The sequence below is a fragment of the Tamandua tetradactyla genome, chromosome 8 (genome assembly GCF_023851605.1).
Source record: "Tamandua tetradactyla isolate mTamTet1 chromosome 8, mTamTet1.pri, whole genome shotgun sequence".
NCBI lineage: Eukaryota > Metazoa > Chordata > Mammalia > Pilosa > Myrmecophagidae > Tamandua > Tamandua tetradactyla.
Window position 1 is genome coordinate 94,683,189 of NC_135334.1, and position 27,566 is coordinate 94,710,754.

At 34.1% G+C, this 27,566-nt stretch overlaps 1 protein-coding gene across 2 annotated transcripts in view; it reads left to right on the forward strand.

Moving 5' to 3' along the window:
- ZDHHC13 (zDHHC palmitoyltransferase 13) overlaps positions 1-27,566 on the forward strand; it is a 79,839-nt gene that overhangs the window by 20,202 nt on the left and 32,071 nt on the right. The window contains exons 2-12 of one of the 2 annotated variants that reach the window (XM_077114198.1): positions 4,043-4,188; positions 6,886-7,008; positions 8,233-8,310; positions 10,875-11,019; positions 12,386-12,450; positions 15,502-15,664; positions 15,993-16,118; positions 19,200-19,333; positions 22,376-22,476; positions 25,748-25,872; positions 26,757-26,819. In XM_077114198.1, coding sequence (XP_076970313.1) covers positions 4,043-4,188; positions 6,886-7,008; positions 8,233-8,310; positions 10,875-11,019; positions 12,386-12,450; positions 15,502-15,664; positions 15,993-16,118; positions 19,200-19,333; positions 22,376-22,476; positions 25,748-25,872; positions 26,757-26,819 — 1,269 coding nt within the window. The remainder of the gene's footprint in view (positions 1-4,042; positions 4,189-6,885; positions 7,009-8,232; positions 8,311-10,874; positions 11,020-12,385; positions 12,451-15,501; positions 15,665-15,992; positions 16,119-19,199; positions 19,334-22,375; positions 22,477-25,747; positions 25,873-26,756; positions 26,820-27,566) is intronic. The other variant, XM_077114200.1, reaches the window with a different exon arrangement.

Here is a 27,566-nt window from a genome sequence, read left to right on the forward strand (position 1 = left end):
GTTTATGTATTTATCTTTAGGTTTTACTTTAATTTAAAGTTAGGCAAGAAATAACGTGGTATGAGAAAGTTTCACATGTTCTCCAGTCTCTACCACCTGTTTTTGCCATTTATCACATAATACCTTCCATTATCTCTTTTTCTCTGTCTTATCTTCCCATCTTCTCTATCCTATGTGATTTTCTGTTTACTCTTATCAGTTTTCTATCAGTTACTGAGAGAAGTTTTGCAATCACCAACTGTCATCATGAATCCGTTTCTCTTTTCAGTTCCATTAGTTTTCATTTCATGAATTTTAAAGCTCTTATTGAGTGAACATACATTTAGTATTATTATGTCTTCTTAATGAATTGTTCTTTAACATTACGAAATGTTCTTTAAATCTGATAATATTTCGTCTGCTGCTGACTTGTCTGCTGTTAATATAGCCATTGTGCCTTCTATATACTTACTTTTTTGCATGATATATCTTTTTCCATCCTTTTCCATTTAACCCCTTTGTGTCTTTATATTTGAAATGTGTTTCTTGTAGACAGTTTATAATTTTTATTTTAATCCAATCTAACAATTTCTGTCTTTCGTTTGGGATGTTTGAGAACATTTGCATTTAAAATAATTGTTAAGGGCCTTGGTGGCTCAGCAGGCAGAGTTCTCGCCTGCCATGCCGGAGATCTAGGTTCATTTCCCGGTGCCTGCCCATGTTAAAAAAAAAAGAAAAGAAAATTCAAGTAATTGTCAATGTCACTCGTAAATATATCATCTTGGTATTTTTTCCCTTTCTTTTCTGGTCTTTGTTCATTTTTCTAGTTTTCCAGCTTTCTTTTGTATTGACTGAATATTTTTAAGTTTTTATTCTTTTAATCTTTTAGCACTTATACCTCCTTGTTTTATTTACTTATTAGTTGCTCTTGTATTAACATTAGGCATCTTTAAGTTATCACAGTCTGCCCTCAAATACTGTTTTTACAGCAGTTCTTAAAACAGTATACCTCCATTTTCTTGCTAACATCAAGAAAATAAAAAAATGAGAACATATCTATTATATTAACCCACATATTTATCATTTCTGGCACTCTTTATTCCTTTGTGTAGATCCATAATTCTATCTGTATTATTTTCTTTAGCCTGAAAAACTTCTTTAATTGTTTCTTGTAACGTAGGTCTGCTGGCAATTTTCTCAACATTTGTTTGTCTGAAAGTTTTTTCTTTATCTTTAACTTTGAAGAATATTTTTGCAGTTTTTTTCTGAGTTTATGCTTTTTTCTTTCAGTTCTTTAAAAATATTGTGCTATTGTCTTCAGACTTGCATTGTTTCTGAAAAAAATCTTGAGTTCATTATTTTTGTTTCTTTGAACATGTCTTTTCTGGATACTTTTTAGATTTCTCTTTATCGTTGGTTTTAGAGATTTGATTATGCTCTGCCTTGATGTAGGATTTTGTGGTTTCTCCTAGTTGGGGTTTGTTGCATTTATTATGATCTGTGTATTTATAATTTTCCCCCAGTTTGGAAGATTTTTGGCTATTATTTCTTCAATTTTTTAAGATTCTTAATCCACTCGTCTGGCATACCAATTGCACATATATAGACTATTTTATATTATTCCACATGTCACTGATGCTTTGTTCGTTATTATTTTTTCAGTCTTTTCCCTCTGTGTTTCATTTTATATAGTTTTCCTTACTGTGTCTGCAAATTCAGTGATCTTTTATTCTATACTAATTTGGCATTAATCTCCTTGGTATAATTTTCATTTCGGATATCGCTTTCTATTGATAGATGTTCTGATTGGGTCTTGGATCTTTTTTATATGTTCTGGTTCTCTGTTCATAATGTTCATATTTTCCTTTAAATACTTGTACATAGTTATAATAGCTGTTAATTTGTTTTTCTGCTAGCTCTAACATCCCTGTCATTTTAGAGTCTGTTTCTTCTGATTGATTTTTCTTCTGGTTGTGGGTCACCTTTGCTTGCTTCTTTGCATATTTAGCAAGATTTGCTCGGGCATTGTGATACTGTGTTGTTGATTATCTAGCATTTGTTGCCTTTCTTTACAGAGTTTTGGGTTTTGTTTAGGCAGGCGGTTACGTTACTTGCTACTCAGCTTGATTCCTTTGAGGCCTGATTTTAAGCTTTGCTAGAATGTTTTTAGACTGGTTTTCAGGTAAAATTTGGCTTTACTACTAAGATGTACCACCTCTGATTTTTCCATTGAATAACCTGGAAGGTCACTCAAGACTCTCTCTCCACTTTGGTTGCTATGTGTAAGCACTGTTATTGTTCAGCTTACAAGTACCCCAATCAGTTTTTTGCCCAGCCTTGTAGAGTTTCATTGTATATATGGATGGCCTAGAAGTCAGCAAAGATTCAAAGGGTCCCCTATGTGAATTTTTGGCCATATTTTTCTTGCTTCTCGTTTCTTTCTTGAAATCTGCCCACAGCTTCCAGTCACTTCAGTCTGCTGTTTCCACCTTTTCAACTTAGCAAGACTGCCAAGTTATTTTTGGGTTTTCCTCCCAGTTCCCATGATTTAGAAATTGCTAGGGCCTACCTTGATTTTTTTCCCTTTCTCAAGGATCATAGTCCTGCCCTTCCTATTGTCCAAAGTCTGAATGCAACTGGTTCCTATATTTTGTCCAGTTTTCTAATTCTTTACAGCAAGAGGTTAAGTCTAATCCTTATTTATTCCATCATGTACAGAAGCAGAAGGTTCCATTTCATTTTATAACCAACATATAATCAACAATGAACTGATATCCAGAGCATACAAAGGCTACCATTCAATAAGAAAGACAGAAGTTCAGTGAAAACTGAACAAATTGCTTAAACATGTACTTTACAAAAGAGGAAATCCAAATGATTGATAAACATGAAAAAAATACTCAACTTCATTAGTAATTAGGGAAATACAAATTAAAACTGCTGTGAGATTCTCTATCCTTTAAAAAAAATCACAAAAGGATAGAGAATTCTGTATAGCATCTTTGCTAAGATCCAGGTTCTATGTTTGAGATCAGAAATTCTCAAATTGGTTTGAATCTGACATATCAAGACTTTCTTTAAAGAAGTTTTTTTTTAGCTTGCCATTTGCTGCTTTTTCTAATGGGTGATCTGAATGTAGCATTTGTTGATTGAGCTAATGGGAGTACCTTGGTAGTAGTCCTTTTATCCTCACTAAACCCTGTAGTCAGTTCTGTAGTAGCTATCTATTGTATAACAAATTACTATAAATTTAATGGCTTAAAACAACATCCATTTATTATCTCATTGTTTCTGTTTGGAATCCAGCTATGGCTTATCTGGGTCATCTGCTCAGAGTCTCAAAAGATTACAATCAAGGTGTCAATCAGGCTGTTTTTCTTTCTGGAGCTCAGTGTCCTTTCCAAGTTTATATGGTTATTGACAAAATTTAGCTCCTTGCAGTTGTAGATTGAGGTCCTTCTGATCTTCTGACTGGCCCATTCATATCATAGCAGGTTACTTCATCAAGGCCAGCGGGAATATATTTTCACCTGTTTTGCTAAGATAGTGTTATATAATGAAATCATGAGAGTGGTAATCCCATCACCCTTATATCCTATACAGCTGGCTAGAAGTTACAGGCTCAATGTCACTCATGAGGAAGAGATTATACAAGAGTGTGATTCGTTGTGTGTGTGTGTGTGTGTGTGTGTGTGTTGGGGGGAGACAGAGTGTCTCCTTAAGATATGTCTACCCAATTCCCAAAGCAGGGGCTTGGTGACCTTACCATGTGAATAGTCATGACCCTCTACCTACTACAAGTAACAAGTTCCCTTTGTGGTCCTTTTCTGATGAGCTTTTGTTTTATGACAAAGTATGTAATTGAGAATTTTCTAATAGTAAGCATCTTTTCTAGTGAATAGGATTATGATGAAGAAAATCTTCCCTAGAGTATACCTCTAAGATTCAACAGAGATTCCAATTCATTAATGTGGATATTGTTGGTAGTAGCAAATGCTTCATTATATAATTGAATGTGACACTAATTCTCTTAATTCTTTGTCAAATTATTCTTACTCTTCAGTGCAGGAATCACAGCCATGGCCCCCATACTCCAGGATTTGGTCAGCATGGCATTTGTACTCATGAAAACAAAGAACTTGCAAAGGCGAGAGAAGCTCTTCCTCTTATAGAGGATTCTAGTAACTGTGACATTGTAAAAGCTACTCAGTAAGTTTTCCAAATGCTTTGTTTATCCTTAATGTTCTACTGAATTATAATATTGTATTTATAATTATGACAGTCCATATGCATATCTTCCTCACTTCATACTATTAGTTCTTTAATATTAACATTGAGTGTGATTATAATACCAGTGTCAGAGCTCCTAATATGGTGTACCTTATTTATGTACCCAACTCTCCCATTAGATTGTGAGCGGTTTCTTAGCACAAACATGTCTTTTTCATCTTTGTAGTCCCTGTGCTTTCACACAGTTCTTGCTTGTATTAGGTGCCCAGTAAATAATTTAGTGAATGAATGACTAAAAATAATACTAAAATTAAACTCTACATTTGAAACACAAATATGAGTCTTTTAAAATGTTTTGCAACCTAAATATGTAGATGCAATGGAAAAATATCAGCTTACAAATTCATAGATATTTATAGCAAGTATTTATTTATTGTGTACTTTCTATGCCTGTTATGCTGGATGCAGTGAGAGAAAGACAGTAAACTATAAATACATTTTCTCATGGTTTGAAGCATAGTGGGTTATTTTACTTGAACTGAAAAAGGAAGTATCTTTTGAAAGTTTTCTCTTAACAAGATCTCCATATGTGGGTATTTTTATTAAAGCCATTATTTTCAACATTCTCACCCTCTTGGATTGTACTGATTATTACCATCCACCCCACCTCTTGCCATTGTACATATTTTGAAATATTTTGTCTTTTAGATTGTATTAATTAGTAATCTGTTTTTAAATTTTTATTATCAAATAAAAATCTTCCCATCCAGGCTTCTGATCAGTATGAAAGGAACTTCTGTTTCCACACTAACTGGATATAATTTCTGTGAAAAGCAAACATTTTAGTGATCAGTTAGCATATTTGGCCTTAACATACTCTAATGTATGATTTATGGTAGTTTAAAAAAATCACAATAATTTGATGATTCTAATTATTAATTAATTCTAGTACTCTAGAAGTCTTGGGAACTACTACTTTAGGTGAATATTATTTTTATTGTTATAATATATTTTTGTGAAAGTGAGAGTGTTTTTAAGGTAAATATCTGCTTTAAATAGAATGAGAAAATTTAAATGTTTCTCTGTTATTAGTAAAGCTCTGTTAAGTTCAGTGTGAGAAATTGGGCTATATTCAAGGGGATTTTCAATAAAAACTCACATTTTATATCCATTCTAAAATTTTCTTCATGTCTTGGACCCTTTCAAGAGGTCTTTAGTTAAGATTTGGGTAGGCCAGTAAAGAGTGAGGGTTTGTGTGCTGTGTGTGTGTGTGTGTGTGTATGTGTGTGTTTTCTAAAACAACATAATCCTAATTAATGTGTATGCTTATGTTCCTCAAATAATGGGAGTGTTTCTTTTCCAGTAAAATGTAAAGTTGACATTTAAGAGATTGAGAGTATATATATGTGTGTGTGTCATTATCAACAATTTACTCTCTTATTAATGTATTTACCTAGCATTGTCCAATAAATGGTCTCTGATTTTTAAAAAATGCCATTAAAATGCCATAAAGACAGACACACACACACACACTTTCGTTTTGTGTGGCAGAGATGATTCTAATTTAATTGTGGGAAACAGAAAGTCCTACCATTCAATTTGATTTTGAACTTTGAAGGCCTGTTGAAACTTTCAGGTCCTTCTAAATAGAAACACATTTCAGAGAAAGTGCTAAAATGAATAGTTTCTATTGGAAAAATATATTGCTAATGAATGATTTTAAAAATTATTCTAGCATTAAAAGAAGCAGTTTTATCTTTTTTTCTCACTCTGGCAATCAGTTGATAACTCTGCCTCTCAAATTTCTGTCAAATCCATCCTTCCTTTTCCATTGATAAGGAAACTGTTTTCTCAGCTGTTTTTATGGCAGTACCCTTTAACTGGTCTCAGTCTCAGGCCTCACTCTTCTAATAATTTCTTCACTGTGATAAGCTTCATTTGATCTTTCTTAAAACTTGATATCTGAGGGCTTTCCTCTTTAAAACCTGTTAGAGATTTCCCATTGAATTGTAGAAAAAGTCTAAACATCATGGTATGGTATAGAAGGCCCTTGCAATCTTTGCCTATATCTTCTAGCCTCTCTCTCACCTTTCCCTCTCTCCTGCTTTATGCTTCAGCAGTTCCAAGTTGCATGTATTTCTCTGAGCATCCATGCAATTTCACGCCTCTTATTTTGCATGTGCCACTTCCTCTACCTGAAATACCCTCCTTTTTATTAGTCTGTAAAACATAGCTCTGTGTCATTTGTCATCTCCTATACCATGTCCACACTTGATTGTTGAATTTGTCCCATTTCCAGTTTGCTTTTTGTCTCTCTCCCTTATTCCGAAGCCATAGCATAGGCTTGGATTGGTTCAAGAATAGGATTATAGTTAGGAATTGGCAGTGTGCATTTCTGGCACATACTGGGAGATCAAATGAAACTTATTGAGGAGGGCAAATATGAGTGTCAAAATTTATTTTAAAAAATCAAATTCAGTCCCAAAAGGTATTCATCTAATCAGAAAGTAAAGCAAGTTGACTTCTTTCATTTGGCTTTCCAGTGTCCTCTTTGTACATGTCTTTGTTCATTACTGCATTTCTGTGTTGACTGAGAGATATGGTAAGAGGAAGAAATGTTTATATTCAGAATTATTTTAAGTGATATAAGTAATGTCTTTCTTTTTCTTATTTAAGATATGGGATTTTTGAACGATGCAAAGAGTTGGTAGAAGCAGGCTATGATGTCAGGCAACCAGACAAAGAAAATGTGTCGCTTCTTCATTGGGCTGCTATTAACAACAGGCTGGATCTTGTAAAGTAAGGTGGAATGTATATGTTTAAAGAGAAGTGTGTATAATTGTAGACCTGTCTTTCATTTGTGTTTACCTTCAAGTGCAGGTATGAGTAATGAGCCATCTGTAGTCCTCTGTTGTAAATGAACACTTGAAACTTTCTGCTACACATGTGTTAATCATAGAGTGGAAAGGGACCTTAGAGATTATCCAATCAAGGACCCTCATTGATCCAAAAAGGAACATTAAAGATAAAGCACAGGGGTCCTTCATAAAGATGAAGTGCAGAAAGTGAGAGTGAAAAGTTTTTAAAAGGAATAACGAACCATAAATTTTCTCAGGATAGAACAGAAAGTTTCATCTAGTTAAGAAGAAACATTGAAGTAGTGTCAGGAGGAATGGATTGGCAGGAAAATAATTAAAAAAAAAACCAAAAACTAAATATGGCATCCGGTTTAAGTCAATATGTATTAGATTATATAACTATTTCCCCTTCATAAATCACTACTGCCTACCTATTGGTAGTTTTTGTTTCTTTGTTGTATACCTTAGTATGCAAGCATATGTGAATGTGTATATTTTTTGTGTTATATTAATTTAAAATTCTCGTGACTTAAGCAAATGAAAATGTATTAAAGTTTAAAATATTCTAACACGTTTCCCTCATAGCAAATTCCTTTTCTGTGAAAATAAACTCATTTGTTATTTAGATGTTATGTTATATGAAATACAACTGTGAAGTAATGTGACTAATTTCTATAAACTACAGAAGAAAATCAGTCTCATTACCTCATAGGTTCATTTTATACAGAAAATACTTAACTTTTGTGGAAAGATTTTAAGTTTATTTTTTACATTTAGAATTCATTCCTCCATAGTAATTCTATTTTTAAACTATTAAAGGTGACATAATTTCACCTTTCTCCTTGTAAATTATGAAGTGTAATATTTGTGAATATAAACTATATTTAGAGGTAGTGGTAGTTAGAATATGCAGTAGGTGTCGTGTTTGCTGTATATGTGATAATTGAATATGAATTAAGGAGTAATTACTTATAGGCTAAGAATGTTTCGCTAAAGGTTGTTTTGATGCTGTAGTGTGGCTTTCCCAGACTTATACAGATCTGGGTGTTTTAGGAGTGTTATTGTAATTTCTGTTTTCAAACGTGTGTTAAGAAAAACTAGTGTTTTCTTCCTCCAACTATGAAATCTGAGTTTTAATCTTTTTTCATTTGGTTTGCTTTAACAGGTTTTATATTTCAAAAGGTGCTGTTGTAGATCAGTTGGGTGGAGATTTAAATTCAACTCCTCTTCACTGGGCCATCAGGTGAGGTTTATTTAAATATTGAAATTGCTGCCCAAAATTAAAAGTTACTTAAGTACATTTTCTGAATATTACAGACCAGCACTTTCCAATAGAACTTTCTGTGATGATGGAAATGTTGTATTCTTTACTGTCCAATTTTGTATCCACTAGCCACCTGTGATATGTGGTAAGTGCAATTGAGGAATTGAATTTTTAGTTTTTTTAATTTTGATTGTGGCTAGTGGCCATCACATTGGACAGCACATTTATAGACAGTTTCAAAGGCTTTTTTTCCCCCTTCATTTAAATAAAAGTTATGGTTTTGAGTAGTTTCAAAAACATCATTTTGTGTGTTTAATATAGGGCTTATTATTATGCTTATCAAACTCAGGTATTTGCTTTGTGCTTTCTTTTTTATAGTCAGAATATGTATCTTTTATATTTGGGTACATGAACGAAAGCAATAGTTCAGTGAATTGTGTAGACTTAATCAATTCTGTCTATAACAGATGCCCAAATTTTATAGTTGTCGTTTTATTTAGGAGAAATGGATATCTTAAAGTAAATGTAAAAGCATATTTCTGTTTATTTTAGGGTGAATGGGTCAGCTCTTTTGAAAGTCGTTGTAGGATAAATATGACATTAAAAAAAAATTTTCATTAATAAAACCTATCAACATACAATAAGAACATTCTTTTTTTATCACATAGTTGTATATTCATCATCATGATCATTTCTTAGAACATTTGCATCAATTCAGAAAAAAAAAGAAAAAGAAAACAGAAAAAAAAATTTGTACATACCATACCCCTTACCCCTCCCTTTCATTGATAATTAGCATTTCAATCTACTAAATTTATTTTAACATTTGTTCCCCCTATTATTTATTATTGTTAATCCATATGTTTTACTCATCTGTCCATAAGGTAGATGAAAGAAGCATCAAACACAAGGTTTTCACAATCACATGGTCATATTGTGAAAGCTATATCATTATACAATCATCTTCAAGAAACATGGTTACTGGAGCACAGCTGTACATTTTCAGGCAGTTCCCTCCAGCCTCTCCATTATACCTTAACTAAACAGGTGATATCTATTTAGTTAGATAGGCGTAAGAATAACCTCTAAGATAACCTCTCGACTCTGAAATCTCTCAGCCATTGACACTTTATTTTGTCGCATTTCTCTTTTTCCCCTTTTGATTGAGAAGGTTTTCTCAGTCCCTTGGTGCTGAGTCCCAGCTCATTCTAGGATTTCTGTCCCATGTTGCCAGGAAGGTCCACACCCCTGGGAGTCATGTCCCACATAGAGAGAGGGAGGACAGTGAGATTGCTTGTTGTGTTGGCTGAGAGAGAGTAGCCACATCTGAGCATCAAAAGAGGTTGTCTTGGGGGTGACTCTTAGGCCTAATTTCAAGTAGGCTTATCCTAGCCTTTGCAGGGTTAAGTTTCATATGAACAAACCTCAAGATTGGGGCCTCAGCCTATTGCTTTGGTTGTCCGCACTGCTTGTGAGAATATCAGGAATTCTCCACTTGGGAAGTTGAATTTCCCCCATTTCTCCCCATTCCCCCAAGGGGACTTTGCAAATACTTTTTATTCACTGTTCAAATCCTTCCGGGATTTATCGAGACATCACTCTGGACAAACCTATAAAATCTCGTGCCCTACTTAAGGTTCCATGTACTTATGGTATTCAGTTAAGCTGTCCACGTAAGTTATACTAGGAAATGCACTAGTCAAAATATAAATTTTGTACCAAATAAATATTTTTTGCTTTAGTCTCACCCATAAGTAAATACGACATTTTAAATAGGCCAGTTTACTAAAATATTTATATTGTTCAGTCACTGTTTTGTTTTCTCTAGTATGCATTGGTCATCTGAAGTTGAAGTTAAAAGTACCTATGTTGACATTTAACGACTTCTTATATTTTCATTTAATTTAGTTTAATTTAAATTCCACCCTCTGGTTGGTGACATTGTCATGAACCTGAAACTAAAGTGAATAATTGTTTTATGATAAGAAGCTAAATCTTTTTTCCATATCTAAGAGTTTTGAAGACTCTAGCTAGAGTTATCTCATCACCTTTAAGCTATTGAGAAAAATGCTTCAAATGGAAAAGATGATAGGAAAGTTGAACCATATATAAGCATATAGTGCCTAAGAATAATATTATCACAATATACCTGCAATCTGTGAATGTTATAATTCTCCATATCCGGCTCATGATTATTTTTTGTTTTTAAAATAGCTACAGTGAAGTCTAAGTGGTTTTAAAGTTAGCATTAGTCATATAAAATTATTATTTATACATGTTAGCAACATAAAGTTTATGATAGGTTACAAATTTATCAGGTATATCATTAGCACTCAAGAAGCACTGTCCAGATAATTAAAAATTTGAAGCATCTAAGGAAAAGACATTTGTGTAGTCTTCAGTGTTTCAAAAATCTTACTGTTAGGAAATGCTCTTTATATCTAATCACAATCCTTCATGTCTTAGGGATATCAGCTTATGGAATTTTTTTCTTTTTCTGCATGCCGCAGAATATGGCATAATTTTTTGTCTTCTATTCACAGACAGGGACATTTACCTATGGTCATATTATTACTGCAGTACGGTGCAGACCCCACTCTCATTGATGGAGAGGGATTCAGCAGCATCCACCTGGCAGTATTATTTCAACACATGCCTATCATAGCATATCTTATCTCCAAGGGACAGGTATGTTTTGAAAATCTGAAGTGGTTGGAAAGATTATTAGTAGTCCTCATTTTTTAAAGTGGAAATGACAGATATCCCAATATTATTTTCAGGGGGGTCTAGCTTGAATACTGGTTTTTCAGTTTCATTGAAGCCAAATGGCAGGTCATTTAGCTCAAGGACACATAACTGGATGTTTCTGAAACTTGTAAACCTGTAATAGTTTTCAGCATGAACCTGCTGATTTGCAGGGTTTTTAAAAAATGTGACTTCAAAGTCTCTATTTTTCTTCTTGTGATCTGACTACTATTTTTATGTTAAGACAACTAATTTAACCCATCATTTGCTTTCTTTACTTAAGCCCAAATGGGAGACCAACTTGAATGTATGCTTCTTATTGTTTTCTAAAGTAATTCTATAAAAAATGACTTCCTTTAAGAGACATCCATTTATGGTACAGAATAAATTATAGGTTATTGGCAGTGGGAGTTTCACTGTCAAAGCTATACTTGCTTGGGATATGCTTTCTGGTAGCAAAATAGTTTATATATCAGCAGACTTGCCTGTAACAGGCATGGAAACATGTTTGCACAAATGCTGTTGTAATGATTGTGCTCTCTTTAAATAAGCACTTTCTCTCAGACTTAGCCAATTGAACTAGAATAATTATAACCTCTTGAGTCTCATTTCACAACGATGTGTAAGGAGCAGTCCTGTCTGCTTCTCTTTGGGATACTTCCCAAATTATTTTTCTCCAAGTCCATAAGAACCTTTAGTAATTGAAATTCTTTGGCTTTGGCTTCATTAGAATCATTACCATACACATCAAACCTGGACCCATTATTAAAAGAAACGTATCCTGATGAAGATATGATTTCCTTTTTTCCTTTATTCCAAAAAATAGGAGACTTTTCGTGTTTTACTGTTTGAATCGTAAGTCCAAACATATGAGTTGCCTCACAAGATAGGGAGTTTACTGTTACTAGAAGTGTTGAAGTAGAGACTGGACAACTTTAAGAGATAATAGAATGAATTACAGTGTCAGTTAAGGTCTAAACCAAATGACTTATACTGTCTCCACGGCCTTTTATATTTCATGGTAGTTATAGTTTTTCTTTTTCCCATAGCTCTCTTCCATTCACATCATACAGTGCTTTAAATCATACATTCAGGTTTTCCCTTTAAAAATACTTTGTAGAAATCCATGTAGATATTTTACCCTATGAATGTGAATCAAAATAATCTTTTATTTAAATGATATTTGAACTCTTCTTGCTGAATGTATTAAAGAGGTATTTCTATTAAGGGAAGAGATAACTTTGACTGTGTTTACAGAGCAGAGTTGAAAGGTTATGCTGATTGAGTAATTTTTTTTTTCTTTTAATAGAGTGTGAATATGACAGATTTAAATGGGCAGACACCGCTCATGTTATCGGCTCACAAAGTACTTGGGTAAGTGAGTTTAATTGAACTGCCTCATTCTGATTCTTAGCTCCAGCAATTCTTTTCTGATATATTATTTATCTTAGTCTATGTGAGATGACAGTATATTCTGAAGAAGTAAATAAGATTTTCCACTCTCTGGACTGTGGTCTGCACTTTTAATGTGCTTGTGGCTAGAAAAGTACCATTGATATAAATTTTCTCTGATCTGATGGCTTTGGTGAAAAGTTTGAAAGCTACTAATAAGAAAATTTCTGTACACCACAGGTAGAAATTCCATAGCATGTCTGTTTACATGACTTATGTTTCTTGGTTTGCATTTAAAAAGATGGTTACAAGTTTAAATGGTCTTACAATAATTTAGAATGTAGGTAATAAATCTACTTTTTGGAAAACAGTAAATTTTGAGGTTCTCTGACATCATTGCTGGTTGCTCTAAAAATATTAACTGTAACTGATCTACAAAAAGAATTTGTTTATATGGTCACATCAGGCACTTACATATTTCTATGTATTTTTATAAACACTTATTAATGATCACTGTATTTTACAACTTCTGGTATTCTTATGCAAGTACACGCTACCCACTTTTACCTTTTTCAGTTTGTTTCCAGTGTTGTACTTAATTTCTGATTCTGTTTTTAGTTAAAACTTATTCCCTAGGAACCGAGTTAGTTCTAATGACATTTCATTTTTGCTTATATTATTGTGGGGCTGGGTGTGGAATTTTGTTAAAAAATCTTTTGTCATCTTCATTGCTAGTCCTAAATTCAGACATAATTAAAAAAATCTTGGTAGAATAACTAAAGTAGAATATTGTTTTAGTTAAACATCCTCTTGAGTAGTTATGAAAGAAGGGAAAGTTTTGTTGGTTAAATAAAAATGCTGTATTGGATTCTATCTTCTACTTCATGATTTACTAAAATATGTGAAAACTAAGGATATTATTTATACCTGCTTTATTTAATAATTGTTTAGAGGGAGAGTATGAAATTGCTACTGGTTTATTCCTCAGATATAACAGTGTACATTTAGTCTTTAATTCATAGTATTTAATATTGGCCAAAGTTAAATCCAAGATTTAAAAAAAATTATTAATCGCTAGAACAACATGAAAAATTTTTTGTAAAACTAAAACACTTAGTCCATTGTACTGTTCTTAATCTTTTATTATCTGTATAGTAGGTTGTCATTTTTTATTATCTGTATAGTAGGTTGTCACACACATAGGTGTATGTGTGTGTTTTAATTAGAGGAGTTTTAGGTTGAAGAAAAATCATGCATAAAATGCAGAGTTTCCGTATTACCATCTGTCCCCTCCCCAGTATTAATACCATGTTTTAGTGTGGCAATTTGTTACAGTTGATGAAAGAAGATTTTTATAATTGTACTATTAGCTAGAGTCCATAGTTTACAGTAGCATTCACTGTGTTGTGCAGTCAATTCTGTTTTGTTTTGTTTTTTAAAATTTTTACTGCTAGAATACAATGTACCAGAAATGGGTTGGGTTTTTTTTTAGGTGCATTGTCTGGGAATCGAACCCAGGTCTCCTGTGTGGAAGACAAGCATTCTATCACTGAATCACCCGTGTATCAGTGGGTTGGCTTTTATAAAGGGAATTTGTTAATTTGTAAGATAACAGTTCTAACTGTTAAATGTCCAAACTAGGGAAAGATACCTTGACTCAAGAAAGGCTAATGGGTCCAGAACACCTCTGTCAGCTGGGAAGACGCATGGCTGGCATCTGCTGGGGTTTTAGCTTCTGGTTTCAAACAGTTTCCCCAGGGGCATTTGCTTTCTGCATCTCCAAACGTCTCAGTCTCTTGTTGGCTCTTGTTGGCTGTCAGCTCTGAAAAATGGTTTCCTCTTAAAAGTCTCCAGTAAGCGATCTACCTTGAATGGGTGGAGACACATCTCCATGGAAACCACCTAATCAAAAGGTCCCACCCACAGATGGGTTCCATATCTCCATGGAAACAACTTAGTCAAAAAGATCCCACCCAACAGTATTGAATGAGGATTAAAGAACATGGCTTTTCTGGGATACACAACAGTTTCAAACCTGCATACCTCTGTACTAACTAAAATTTCCCCTTTTAACTACATTCAGATATATGATTCAGTGCTATTAATTATGCTTACAATGATATGCTACCATCACTACTATACATTATCAAAACTTTCCATCATCCTGAATAGAAACTATACAATTAAAACATTGACTTCCCATTCTGTACCACCACCCCAACCCCTGGTAAGCTATATTCTAGATTTTGACTATGAATTTGTTTATTCTAATTATTTCATGTTAGTGAGATCATACAATATTTGACCTTTTGTATCTGGCTTATTTCATTCTAAATAATGTCTTCAAGGTTCACCCCCGTTGTTGTATGCATCGGAACTTCTTTCCTTTTTATGGTTGAAAAATAGTCCATTGTGTGTGTACACCACATTTTGTTCATCCATTCATCAGTTGTTGGACATTTGGGTTGCTCCCATCTTTTGGCAATAGTGAATAATGCCACTATGAACATTAGTGTGCAAATATCTGTTCGAGTCCCTGCTTTCAGTTCTTTTGGATGTATACTTAAAAGTGGGGTTACTGGGTCATGTGGTAGTTCTATATTTAACTTTTTGAGCAGCTGCCAAGGAACCACCTGTTTTTCTATAGTGGCTACACCATTTTACATTCCTACAAACAATGAATGTGTCTTCCTATTTCTCACATCCTCTCCAACACTTGTACTTTTCCATTTTTTAAATAGTAGCCATTCTAGTGAGTATAAATAGTATTTGATTGTGATTTTGATTTGCATTTCCCTAATGGCTAATGATGTTAAGCATCATTTCAGGTGCTTTTTCTTTGTTTATATCTCCCGTAGTACCTAGAATAATACTTTTTACAAAGAAGTTCCTTAAGTTTTCAAAACACTTGCTGATCGATTATTTGTATTAACTTAAAAAATTCATTATTTGTAGTTACCACTTTGTATTCTGCAGATGAAATTTGCATTACTCTCTACTAATGCACTTTGGTATCTTACTGTTTTGAGACAGATCAGAACCAACTGGATTTCTTTTAAGGTTTAATCCTTCTCTCAATGTGGTTGATAAGATACAACAGAACACTCCACTTCATTGGGCAGTTGCAGCGGGAAATATTAATGCAGTTGACAAACTTTTGGAAGCTGGTTCTAGCCTCGATATCCAAAATGTTAAGGTATGACTAGGTATTTATCTATCTTAGAATATCATATTTTCAGTTAGAAGACTGATAAATTAGTCTTCAATTAGAAGACTGATAAATTAGACTGATAAATTTATCAGTTAGAAGATTGATAAATATAATGATATTATATTTTCAGTTAGAAGACTGAAAAATATTTAAAGATAAGCTAGTATTTGTTTTCTGTTACCAAAAGATATGTATAAATAATAACTAGCTACCCTTTGAATAAATGTGTTGAGTCTATAATTCTTGTGTCTGTTTTTAATATTTAGCATCCTTAATATTTTCAAAATATAATTGAAGTTTTTTTTTTTTTAAGGGAGAAACACCTCTTGATATGGCTCTCCAACACAAAAATCAGCTTATTATTCACATGATTAAAACAGAAGCCAAAATGAGAGCCAATAAAAAGTTCAGACTTTGGAGGTGGCTACAGAAATGTGAGGTATTTTCATATGGGGCACATTTTACAGGATGTAAGAATTACTTTGTTGATTTTATTTTTTAGGTCCTCAAGGGAAACTGTGGAATTAGCTTAGTGCTACCTTATATCTGCTGATTATATCTTTCCCATGCATCCCTAACCAAAGGTGGAAATTTGGCATTTTTATTGGCTATTTTTTGTTAGTCTTTAACTGGTTCTAAAACTATATGTTACCTTGTGAATATTATGGAGTACTTTCAAATCTGTTTAATTAATAAATTGAAGTATAAATGGTTTTGATTCTTAGAGAAGCAAAAGGAACTATATCTTCTACAAGAATTTTATGGAAGCTTTTCTTAGAAAGCCTGCAGCTTATTGAAAAAAAATTTTAGTTTCAAAAGGAAAATAGTAACATTTTTTAGAACCATGTAGAGTTAGACTTTAAAAATGGGAATGTTGCAGACTTCAGGTATATAATGTAATGACACGTCATAAAATGAAACACCTGGAATTTTATTTGTAAGGTGAAATCCAAATTTTAGTTATTTTTTAACTTAGTGATTTTTCTGAGTCTGTTGTTCTAAACTTTAAAGTGAACTGAACAATAGAAAAAGTTAGGAAGTTCAGCTTGCTCTCATGAATGGCTAACAAAATATAAGACATAGCAGTGAATATAATTCAAATTGTTAAAATGGGATATTGGATTGATTTCTACTATCTAATGTTTTCATTATGATAGATTTCATCTTCCAGATGTTAGCTACCAATAATTAGTAATTATGCTTTCAGAATGATTCCAGATTTATATGCAGAGGATCATTATAAATATTATACCAGTTTTGCATTGGGGTTTATTGAAGGACAGAAAGGAGTAACAGTTGCTACTTAGTCTCCTTTGCCAGCTCCTCCACTTTTCTGACACCTCTTATTGGTAGGGTGTCCCAGTATTTTGTCCTTGAAACTCTTTTCTATCTACTTATTCCTCTGATGATCTCATGTGATTTCGTGGCTTTAAATGCTATCTATATGTTGACAGCTCTTGAATTTCTTTCTTTAGTCCAGACTTTTCCAGACTCATATATCTGATTACTTACTTGACTTACCCACTTCAGAGTCAAATAGACATGTCCAAAATAACATATTCAAAACCAAGTTTCTGATCTCTTCACCATCACATACTCAACTATTCTATCCACACCCTGCCCATTAAGTGGCAACTCTAGCTTTCCAGTCATTTTTGCCACTTCTCTATCACAGCGCATATCCAGTCCCTCATAAAGACATGTTGTCTAGTTGTGCTTTCAGTAAATATCCAGAATCTTAACCACTTCTCACTCCACCAGTGTCTTTTTTTTCTTTTTACATGGGCAGGCACTGGGAATCCAACCCAGGTCTCCAGCATGGCAGGCAAGAACTCTGCCTGCTGAGCCAGTATGGCCCTTCATCCACCATTGTCGTTTTTATCTGGCTACCGTTCTTTCTCATCTGGATTACTGTAATTACCTCTGACAGATCTCCCTGCCCCCACTCACGCCTTGGTCTCTTATCAACACAGCAGCCAGATGGTATCTTTAAAAGTGTAAGTCAGATCCTGTCACTCACCTGCTCAAAGTTGCATGATGTCTCCCTGTTTCACCCAGAGTAAAAGCCAAAGTCCTTACAATGCCTTTGCAAGGTCCCATGTGATTAGCTTTTTATATATTGTAAAATTCACTTATGTTTAGTTGTCTATCTTCTTGTGCTAGAATTTTAAGCTGTGAGAGAAAGAATTTGTTGATGTGTCCCAGTGTCTACAACAGTGCCTGGCATTAGTATACACCCAAAATATTTGTTCAGTAAACAGTGTGGCCTATCTATAAAAGTGTCATATTTGGGATTAGAATTTTGAGATCCGTATTTAGTTCTTATTTGTGCATTTTGAGATTATGTTGCTTGCAGATTCTAAATTTACTTTTTTTCAAATATGAACTTCATTTTGTGTCATCATGAAATTAGAATTGGAAGCATTTTAAAGATTTGATAAAAATTGAAATAAGGCTTAAAGAAGTAAAAATTGAAGATAGAGCAAAGTATATTCCTCTTTGTTGTTCCAAAAGACCTGCTTGCTTTCAGGGCCATGTGTATTTAGTTAAGGAAACGTATTGCTCAAATGTGATGCCCAACTAAAGTGCAGATCATCAGATTGTTGGTTCATAAACATTTTATTCTTTTATCTTTGCCAAAATAAAAGTGTATCATTAGCATCCTGAGAACATGTTTCAGTCTGCCCTCCATGGGACATTTGTCATCAAGGTCTGCTCCCTTCTTGAAACTTCCTTTACTTCCTCTGAAACTTTTTTCTCCTGATTTTCGCCGTGCCTTTCTGATCATTCTGATCACTCTTTCTTGGTTACCATTGAGGACATAGCTTTTTCTACTTGAATATTTGTGTGGTCCAAGATTCAGCCCCATCTGTCTTTGCACACAGTCCTTGGGATGTTCAGTCATGGTTTTACCACCAATATACTGATAAATCTCAGGTCTCCTCCTGAGAAACAGACCTGCTTTTCTGACTGCCTCTTGAATATCTTCTGGATGGCCATAGGTATTTGAAATCCACATGCTGCCAACTAAACTCATCTTTTCTGCAGACTTGTTCCTCCTAACATTTTTTATTTCCTGTCTCAGTACATGACACCATCTCATACCCAAGTTGTAACTCTTGTATTGCCCTCATTGAGTTGGGGGAAAATTGATTTTTGTGTGTCCCTTTAGCTTTATGTTTTCTGACCTATAGTGCGATTTGAATAAAATTACTTTTAGAAATTTCGACTTTCCTCAGCACTTTTCTAAAAGGACACAATTTCTTTGTGGGGACAAAAGCAAAATGAAATATGTTTAAGTAACATTTTATAAAATATAAGACTTTTAAAAGAGTACTTCCAAGATTTGTAATTTCTCAAATTTCACATTTATCAACTAGCAATTTTATAGAAAAATGCTCTTCAGCTATTGTACCAGTTGTTATTGTATACTTAGGAAATAGTTCTTCTATTGAACTAATTATTATTATATACTTGAGGTAAAATGCATGCAGTTCTAAAATTTTGAATCTCTTAATAGCTCTTCCTGCTGCTGATACTATCTGTGATTACCATGTGGGCTGTTGGATACATCTTGGACTACAATTCAGATTCTTGGCTTTTAAAAGGAAGTCTTCTAATAATATTGTTTTTTCTGACATCTTTGTTTCCAAGGTGTGTATATTAGGCTTGCAAGGCTGGTTATTGCATTTCTAATTTAACTACTAATTTCTGTTGATATTTAGCTGGAATCATAGAATTTTATTGAGCCATTAATGTTACTTGCCAATTCTTTGAGTTAGTGGGAGGGAAGGGTTTTAATAGCATATGATTTGGCTGAAAGCAAATTGGTCAACCCAGTAATTTGATTGAAATGATAACTGGTAGAAAATAAATAGTATCTTGAGTCACTTTTCTACTTGGTAGTTTTGGTGAATAATGGGGAGATTTTTGTAATCATTTTGCATCCTTAAGCATTTTTCAGAATTTTTTTTCCTTTTTTCTTTTCTAAATTTAAATTCATTTTAAGCTAATTGTTCTTGCTCTTAATATTTTTAGTTAAAACAGCCTACTTGTGGTAAGTTATAAAATAGTAGCTGTGGTATGGTCCCATTTTTAGGAAAATATTTATAAATGATTATATATAGCTATTGGTTAAGGGTCAGACTGCCTGGGTTTGATTCACACTTCACCACATACCAGTTATGAACAAGCTGTTTTACCTCTCTTGTTCATCTGTAAAATGAGTATAATAGTTTTGATGATGCCTGCTTCATGATTAAATGAGTTAATACATGTAAAATACTTCAAACAATGGGTCAACACTTAGCACTCATTTGCCATCTGTCATATCTTAGTTTCTCTTCCTCCTCTTTTCCCTTTCTCTATAAACTGACATCTAGTTTCTCACAAAAAAAATCAAATTGTCATCCTTGATTCTTCTTTTCCTAACTTCACATCCAGCAATTACCAAGTCCTCCTAATCTGCCTCCACATTATGTTCCTACTTGGTCTGCTTCTCTCCATATCCTTAACCTTCGACCCAGCGTATTAACTTGTCTCCTGACTTCAACTTTTATCCTCCTCCAGTTGATTCCCAACTAGCAACCAGATTGGTCTTTTGAAAAGGCAAATCAGTTTCTGTCTTTTCTCCTGCTTGAAGTCTTCTAGTAGCTTTCCATTATCCTTAAAGTAAAATCCAAACTCCTTGCCTTGGCCCGTGAAGTATTGTGATTCATTCCCTTTCCCCCGACTCAGCTCTTTCTTTACTTCCCCTGACTATATTCTGGCCTTCTTTCTGTTCCTATAATACATCAAGCTCATTCCCACCTGACCCTTGGCTCTAGCTTATGTCTTTGTCTGAAATGCTCTGGCACCATGTCTTTGTGTTTCTTGTCATTCAGGCTTCAGTTTGAACATCACCTTCTTAGCAAGGTTGTCCCAGACCAACTGCCACATCACCCATTTTATTTTCTTCGCAGCACTTAATTACTGTTTCCTGGAATGTAAGCCCCACAAAAACAGGAAATTTGTCTCTGCTCTTTAACACTGGTTCAGTGAATGAAAGAAAAATGTTATCATAATGATCTATTGAAAAGATCTAAAATGAAATACAGTGTTGCTGTCTTCAGGATATGATTATAAGTATTTCTGTGCCCTTCTTTTGCTTGCTAGCATTTTCTGGAATGAGCACGTGCTGCTTTTGTCATAAGAAAAAAATGAAGTATAGTGAAATCTTATAGCTGGTCACTGTTATCAATACCCAATAGTAGGACAGTTTACTAGAAAATGAATCAGAATTTAAATGTAAAGTAAAAGCTTGAATTTCTGAAAAATAGCAGAAATGCCTAAACTTGTCTGCTGTTCAGATAACTTGGAACTTGGAGATATTTGTTCACTTTGTACTAATTGGATTGACTCAGTTTCAAAATAAATTTTAAACCCAGTCATCACAATCTTCACCCTTTTTTTTTCGGAGGGGAAGAAAGGGCTGGCAGTATTTATCTAGGATAGAGGCATTTGAGATTTTGATTTGTTATTTGTTTGTTTTAATAGAAATGCGTATTATAAAAAATTCATATGGAAACTTGTTTTTGATGTCAGTGAGTTGGAGGGTCAGTATGCTAGGCTTGCAATATGGATATAGTTCAAATGTGAATCAAATGCATATGGCAGCTTTATACACACAGCTTTTATATCTCTTATATTCTCCTTTGTGGAGTTCCAATTTCATGAGGTAAGCAGATGCAAATAGAAGTTTGATCCAGGCTGTCTGCACTTTTCCAAAGTAGACAGGTAGTAGTAACAGGTGCTTAGAATCTATTCGTTCACTGTACTGCTTAATTTGGACAAGTGCATTTTTGCTGCAAAATCTTAGGTCATGCCCTGGAGGTAATATGGGCTCAATGTGGCCCATTATAGAAGCATGTTGGGGACCTGAAGTTTGGGATTTTTTCATAATTAATGATTATGTACCTACTTTTTTTTTTTTAACCGTTTATACCCATCATTAGCCATTGTTTTTCCCCAGTATAAATTATATCCCTTTACATATAGACTGACTATATTGAGTACTGAATGTGAAAGGCAGATTTTTCTTTTGAAACCACAGTACTTAATAAATATATATATATACAGTACATATAGTTCATTTTGGGTAATTATATGTGGAATTCAAGTTGCTTGTTACCAAAGTGAGATTGTTAATGTTCTGATAACTAGTGTCACTTTTAGGGCTTGACCTATCTTTGTATATAAAGCATCTGCTTCTTAAGTTGGTTGGAGGACAAAAGTGCTTAAAGTCAAGTGGGTCTGTATGTTTCATATATATACACTACCAGTCTCTAGAAGAGAACTTGTTAAATTAAGATTTTTTTTGCATTTTGGAATACTTGAAAATATGATATGCCTCAATAGAAATACAAAAGACTAACTGAAAATATGTTATTTGGAATGAAATAATGTATGTTAGTCATAAGAAGTAGAAGATACACTTCTTTAGAGGTACTGTGTTTCAGTTTTCTCATGTGTAAAATGAGATTGATGATGTTGCATAACTCTTATTACCACATAGAAAGTGGCACATAGTAAGCACTCAGTAAATGAAAGCTATTGCTGTTGTTATTTTATTATTATTATTTAGGGGAATTTTGCAACTAAAATTAATATGAATCATACCTGTTCTCACTAATCCTTATTTTTGTCCTTTTTTTCTAGGTTATTGGTTGGTTATAAGAGCCTTGTATACTTACCAACAGTCTTTCTGCTAAGTTCCATTTTTTGGCTATTTATGACTTGGTTCATCTTGTTCTTTCCTGATATCCTTTAAGCTTAAATTTAGATGCATATCTCATTTTGCCTTTAAACAATAGTAATGCATGGTTAGTAATTTAAATATTAGAAGCAGTCCAGGGAATACAACTCAAGATTGTGTTCATTTAATGATTCTAGTTGAAGGCATTTAATGTTGAAAACCTCCTTCATTCTGGAAATAATTTCAGAGCACACTGTGGAAATTAGAGGTGTCCATTATTTATTTCTCCATAGGAGGAAAACAGTAGAATGTAGTATTGTTTTTACTTAGATCCATACAAATGTATTTGAATGCCTTGAGAATCTCTTCAAAGTCAGTTCATTTAACTTGATCAGTAGTTACAGTTGATTAATGAATGTTCTGGGTACAAAGGTGGCCCATATGGCAGGAATGTTAGGTGAAATGTGGCTTCCTCAGCAGTGGCTCAGTGGCAGTGCTGTTATCTAAGGCAGTGATTCTCAAACTTTTTTTATGCTATCCGTAGTAAAAATAAATCATTTACATTGCCACCCAAAATATATGTGAAACAAAAGTTTTAGAAAACAGTACTCCTAACGTGTCCTTCATCCTGATATTTTATTTTACCCTGTTATGTTTTCTTTTTAAAAAATGCTGGTCACAGCCCACTTAATTGCTTTCATGACCTACTAATGAGTGGCAACCCGTGGTATTTAAAAATTCAGCTAAGGAATAGGTTTATTAGGGCCAAGCTCAAGTTCTGTTTAGGGATGTGGTGTTTTCTTAGGCTTAGCTGAGTTCAATCACCCAGAAGTGATGAGGAGGATTATTTCTTGAGTTTTGCCAGTTATAGCCCCTGTTTGGTGGGGGCCTGTTTTCAATTTCTCACCTCTTTCCAGGCTCCCTTCTCATTTCCTGAGGACACTGGAAGCTGTTATTATTGCCTTGTTTTACAGGGTAGGGGAAGAAGGAATGTGGTTGGTAGAAATGTACCTGGAAGCATATTCATTTAACTTCTACATATTTCTCTTTCTGGTGATGGCATTTCTTAAAAGAAGGAACAGGGTATTTATGAGAGAGATTTATAAACTCACTTAATTCAAGAATATTTTTTCATAGGAATAAATGTAAAGTGGTGGGAGCATATATGTTCTCAGAGTGTATAAGTTTACATACATTATAGTTTGTTTTTGTTTTAATGCTACTTCCTATTTCTGAGCATTATCTCTAATACTTTGCAGATTCCTTTTATCTAAATTAATACTACAGCATACTATGGAGGTCATTTGGCTTTTTTCAAAAGATTTCGTCACATCTAACTTTTGTCTTATAATTACTTTCAGGGCAGCTTATTACGCCTTCTCACTACCACTTAGTGAAGACTTGAATGATATCATTATATGATATAAAAATACTTTAATTTTTAAGAACCATGAGTACCTAAAATAACATCACAGTATTCACCATATCACTCACAGAAGTCCGAAGTATCATAAGTTCTAGGATAATTGACCCAGTACTAAGAAGGGATGACTGGCATTTTTGTCAGTGACAGTAAACACGGTTTTTAAATTTTATTTTTGGTGAATTTTAAAAATATGAGCAATTCATATTATTTTCCAGTTTTGCCCATAAAGTGAGATAGGTTTTTTTGTGGTTGTTGTTGTTTTTGTGAAATAGGTTTTATATTGAATTATTTTAGATTTGCAGAATCAAAATTGACAAAAATGTAACTCTACTATAGTTTAAAAACTTCCAATTATAGAACTTATTTATTCAATTGAGTTTAACTAGAAACTGCTAAATATATGTAAAGATGTTATCAGATATACATGAGATACGAAATATCTTCAGATCAAGAACTGATTTCCATTGCTACGCGGAATCTTAAGAGTTGGAGTTGACAAGATGGAATATTTTATCCACATGGACAACATAAAGTCATTTATACCAGGCATCCCTCTAAACGTGCTCCTTGTGAGGCTTGTGAGTCAGTAGATGGCATACTTTGCTGTCAGATAAATTCTTTTCAGGCTTTTATTAAATGCAGTTTGAATGAACTGAAGTGCTGCCTTCAGTTTTATCTTGCCCCATACCAAGTATTTAATCTTATCTCGAATCAGGTTGCCAAGTCTAGATTGAGTAGGGGTTTCACTTCCCACAGCAGTGTGGGCCACTCTTGGAAAGATTATGGTTTTTGGAATCGTAGCGGGTTTGAGTTTGGGCTGTTTTTCTTATTGGTTGTATACCATTAAGCAAGTTGTTTAATTTCACTGATCCAGTGAATTCAGGATAACAGTATCAAGCTTATGGGGTAATGACAAGGATTACTATTCTATGATGTCTCTAAATTGCTGACCACAGTCCCCATCACATAATTGGCAATTTACAAGTAATACCTATTTTATTATTATTAATTATTCATGAATAAAATCTGTGTAGAAGACTGCATTTTAAAATAATTTTAAGGGCCACTCTAAGTTGACTTCTCAGACAAGCAATTTTGATGCTATTGGTTCAGCAAGCAGTGTATTTGGCTTTTATGAGGAGTCATTGAGTTAAAAGAGTAAAAGAATTTATCAGTAGATAAGTTCTCTTATCTGTTGGTAAGTTTGGAGCTAAGATTAAGATCAAGACCTATGAAACAAATGGCAAACCTTTGAATGTTACGTTTATGATGCTACTATAATTAGTTGAATTAAGAGGGATAAGCACATAGGAAGTCCTATACTTGGTCTCAGAATCAGCCGTGTGCATGCTCTGGTGAGATATGAAGTATCTTCAGATCAAGTGAAAAAGAACCAGAAGCTTCAACTAAAAACTCTGGTTAGATACAGCTGCCCAGAAAGGTGGTCTATTCTCAGATAGTATTGTAAGGATATAAGTATCCAGGCAAAGGGAAACAACAGTCTCACTGTCTTTGCAGTGGTCAGTACCCACCTGAATTGTGTTTGTTCTGTTTTGAATTCCCTTCTTTTCAAAGAGATAATGACACACAGGAACATTGTACAGAGAAACATAACCAGGAAACTGTCATGTAAGGAACAGTGTTGCTGTTTATACTGGAGGCATGACCACTGCCTTCCAAATTTTGGCATTAGAAAACATTGCATAATTGATGTTTAGCCAACTAGAAGCAATTTCTTGTATGATTAGAACACAGGATGGGGCCAGGGGTGGGACTAGGGGATGGGAATTTTTACATAAGATACTGTGGGCAGAGAAGAGATTGTTAGACATCACTGATGAATTTTGTTTACACCATAATAATGCTGTGCTTAATGAAAGTTTAATATGTTCCTTAACTTGGCTTTAACATTTAGCAGGCACTCCTTTCTATTTCCCTTTCATTCTTAGCATAATAGCATTCCTCTACTTTTTCTATAAGACTTGGGCAACTGATCCAGGTTACACCAAGACTTCTGAAGAAGAAACAAAAATGGTGAGCTTTCTTTGTAATGGCACTGGTTTTTGTTTTTGTTTTTTAATAGGAAGGTGTGTAAGCCTCAGAAGGTTAGGAGCCGTGCTGATTTTGTCATGGCTGGTATCTATCATGCTTGGTACTTATAGATGCAGCATAAAAGTTTGTGGGATAATTAAATTAACAAAAACAAGATATCTTCACTGTTAAATTTTTTCATTTATTTACACAAGTATTTTTAATGTCTTATTTTTATTGAATTAATACCCATCCAGACTTTTCAAATGTATTGTGTGTTTAGTGGATATGATATCCTGCTGTTTTAGGATAGCATTTAGATAATGGCCAGTTAGCTTAAATTCCCCCATTTAATACATAGAATTATACAGAGATCATAGAGAGTCCTTTTCCTTATTGATTGAGGGGATGGTCCTTCTCTTCCTTAAGTGTGAAGCTGTCAGATGACATAGTGTGTTCCCTTGCTCCTGAATCCTTAGAAGTTGGGGAGAGTGTCATCATCTTTGTTACTTAAGGCCGGTGTTCCTGGGAGAAGGAAGAGGCTCAGCCCTTGGTTCTTGTTACCGTCAGTTTTGCTGTATGCTGGTAGTTTTTGTTTCTTTTTTATAGTGTATTTTTCTCTAGCAGATTATAACTGTGAAGTGCTTGCCACTCACAGATAGTAAGGGTAGTGGTCTGATTTTTGTACATTCTAATGGCTGTGGTTAAAAACACAGCCTTGAAAAGTCATGTTATTTCAAGCACAGGCTGATTTGGTGGCAGGTATTGCAAATTGCTTTTCTAGCTACCTCAGTTTGGAGAGAGAGGGCTATGAGAATGGTATATAACCATGCATAATATATTGTCTAACAAAATGCAATTGTAAGGTCAAACTTCATGTCTTTCAGAATATCATCACCCTTGCAGAAACTGGCTGTCTAGACTTTAGAACATTTTGTACATCGTGTCTTGTGAGTGAGTCTTTAATGCATAATTTTTTTCTCCTTAGTAAAAGCAAATTCTTGGTAGTATCATTCATATCATTTGTAAAATCTTCATGTTATATTTATATACCTTTGTTTTTAACAGGTTCTAATTTTGAAATACTATAAGAACAGTTTTCTGCCTTGAGATATATGAAAGAATGCTTATAATCTCTTGAAGTTGCCTTTGGTTAAATCTCTTTGTAAATTATCCATGGTGTATTTTGGATGCTTTTTCCTGTTTTGAAGCATGTCCCGAACTAACTTCAAGTCAGAGGCTCATTTAGTGACCACTCTCATTTTGCAGATGAGGAATCAAGTCCTAGAGAAAGGAAGTAACTTCCTTTAATTATGGCACATGCCAAAGTCCCTTGAGGAATGGGAGAAAAAATATGGAACTATTAAACTTTACCAACAGGGAAACCCCTGATACTGTGTCAAACATTAGGGACACCCAAATCAATAGGCCTAGCCCTTGATCTTGAGGCTTGCTCTTGTGAAGCTTATGTATGTAGTGGAGAAGCTTAGACTACCTATGGGTATACCTAAGAGTTACTTCTGGAGGACCTCTTTTATTGATCAGATGTTGCCTCTCCCTCTCTAAGCCCAACTCTGCAGTTGAAATCATTGCCTTCCCCCCATTTGGGACTTTACATCCAGGGATGAAAGTCTCCCTGGAAGCATGGGAGTTGACTTCTAGGGATGAGTCTGGCCCTGGCACCATGGGATTAGCAA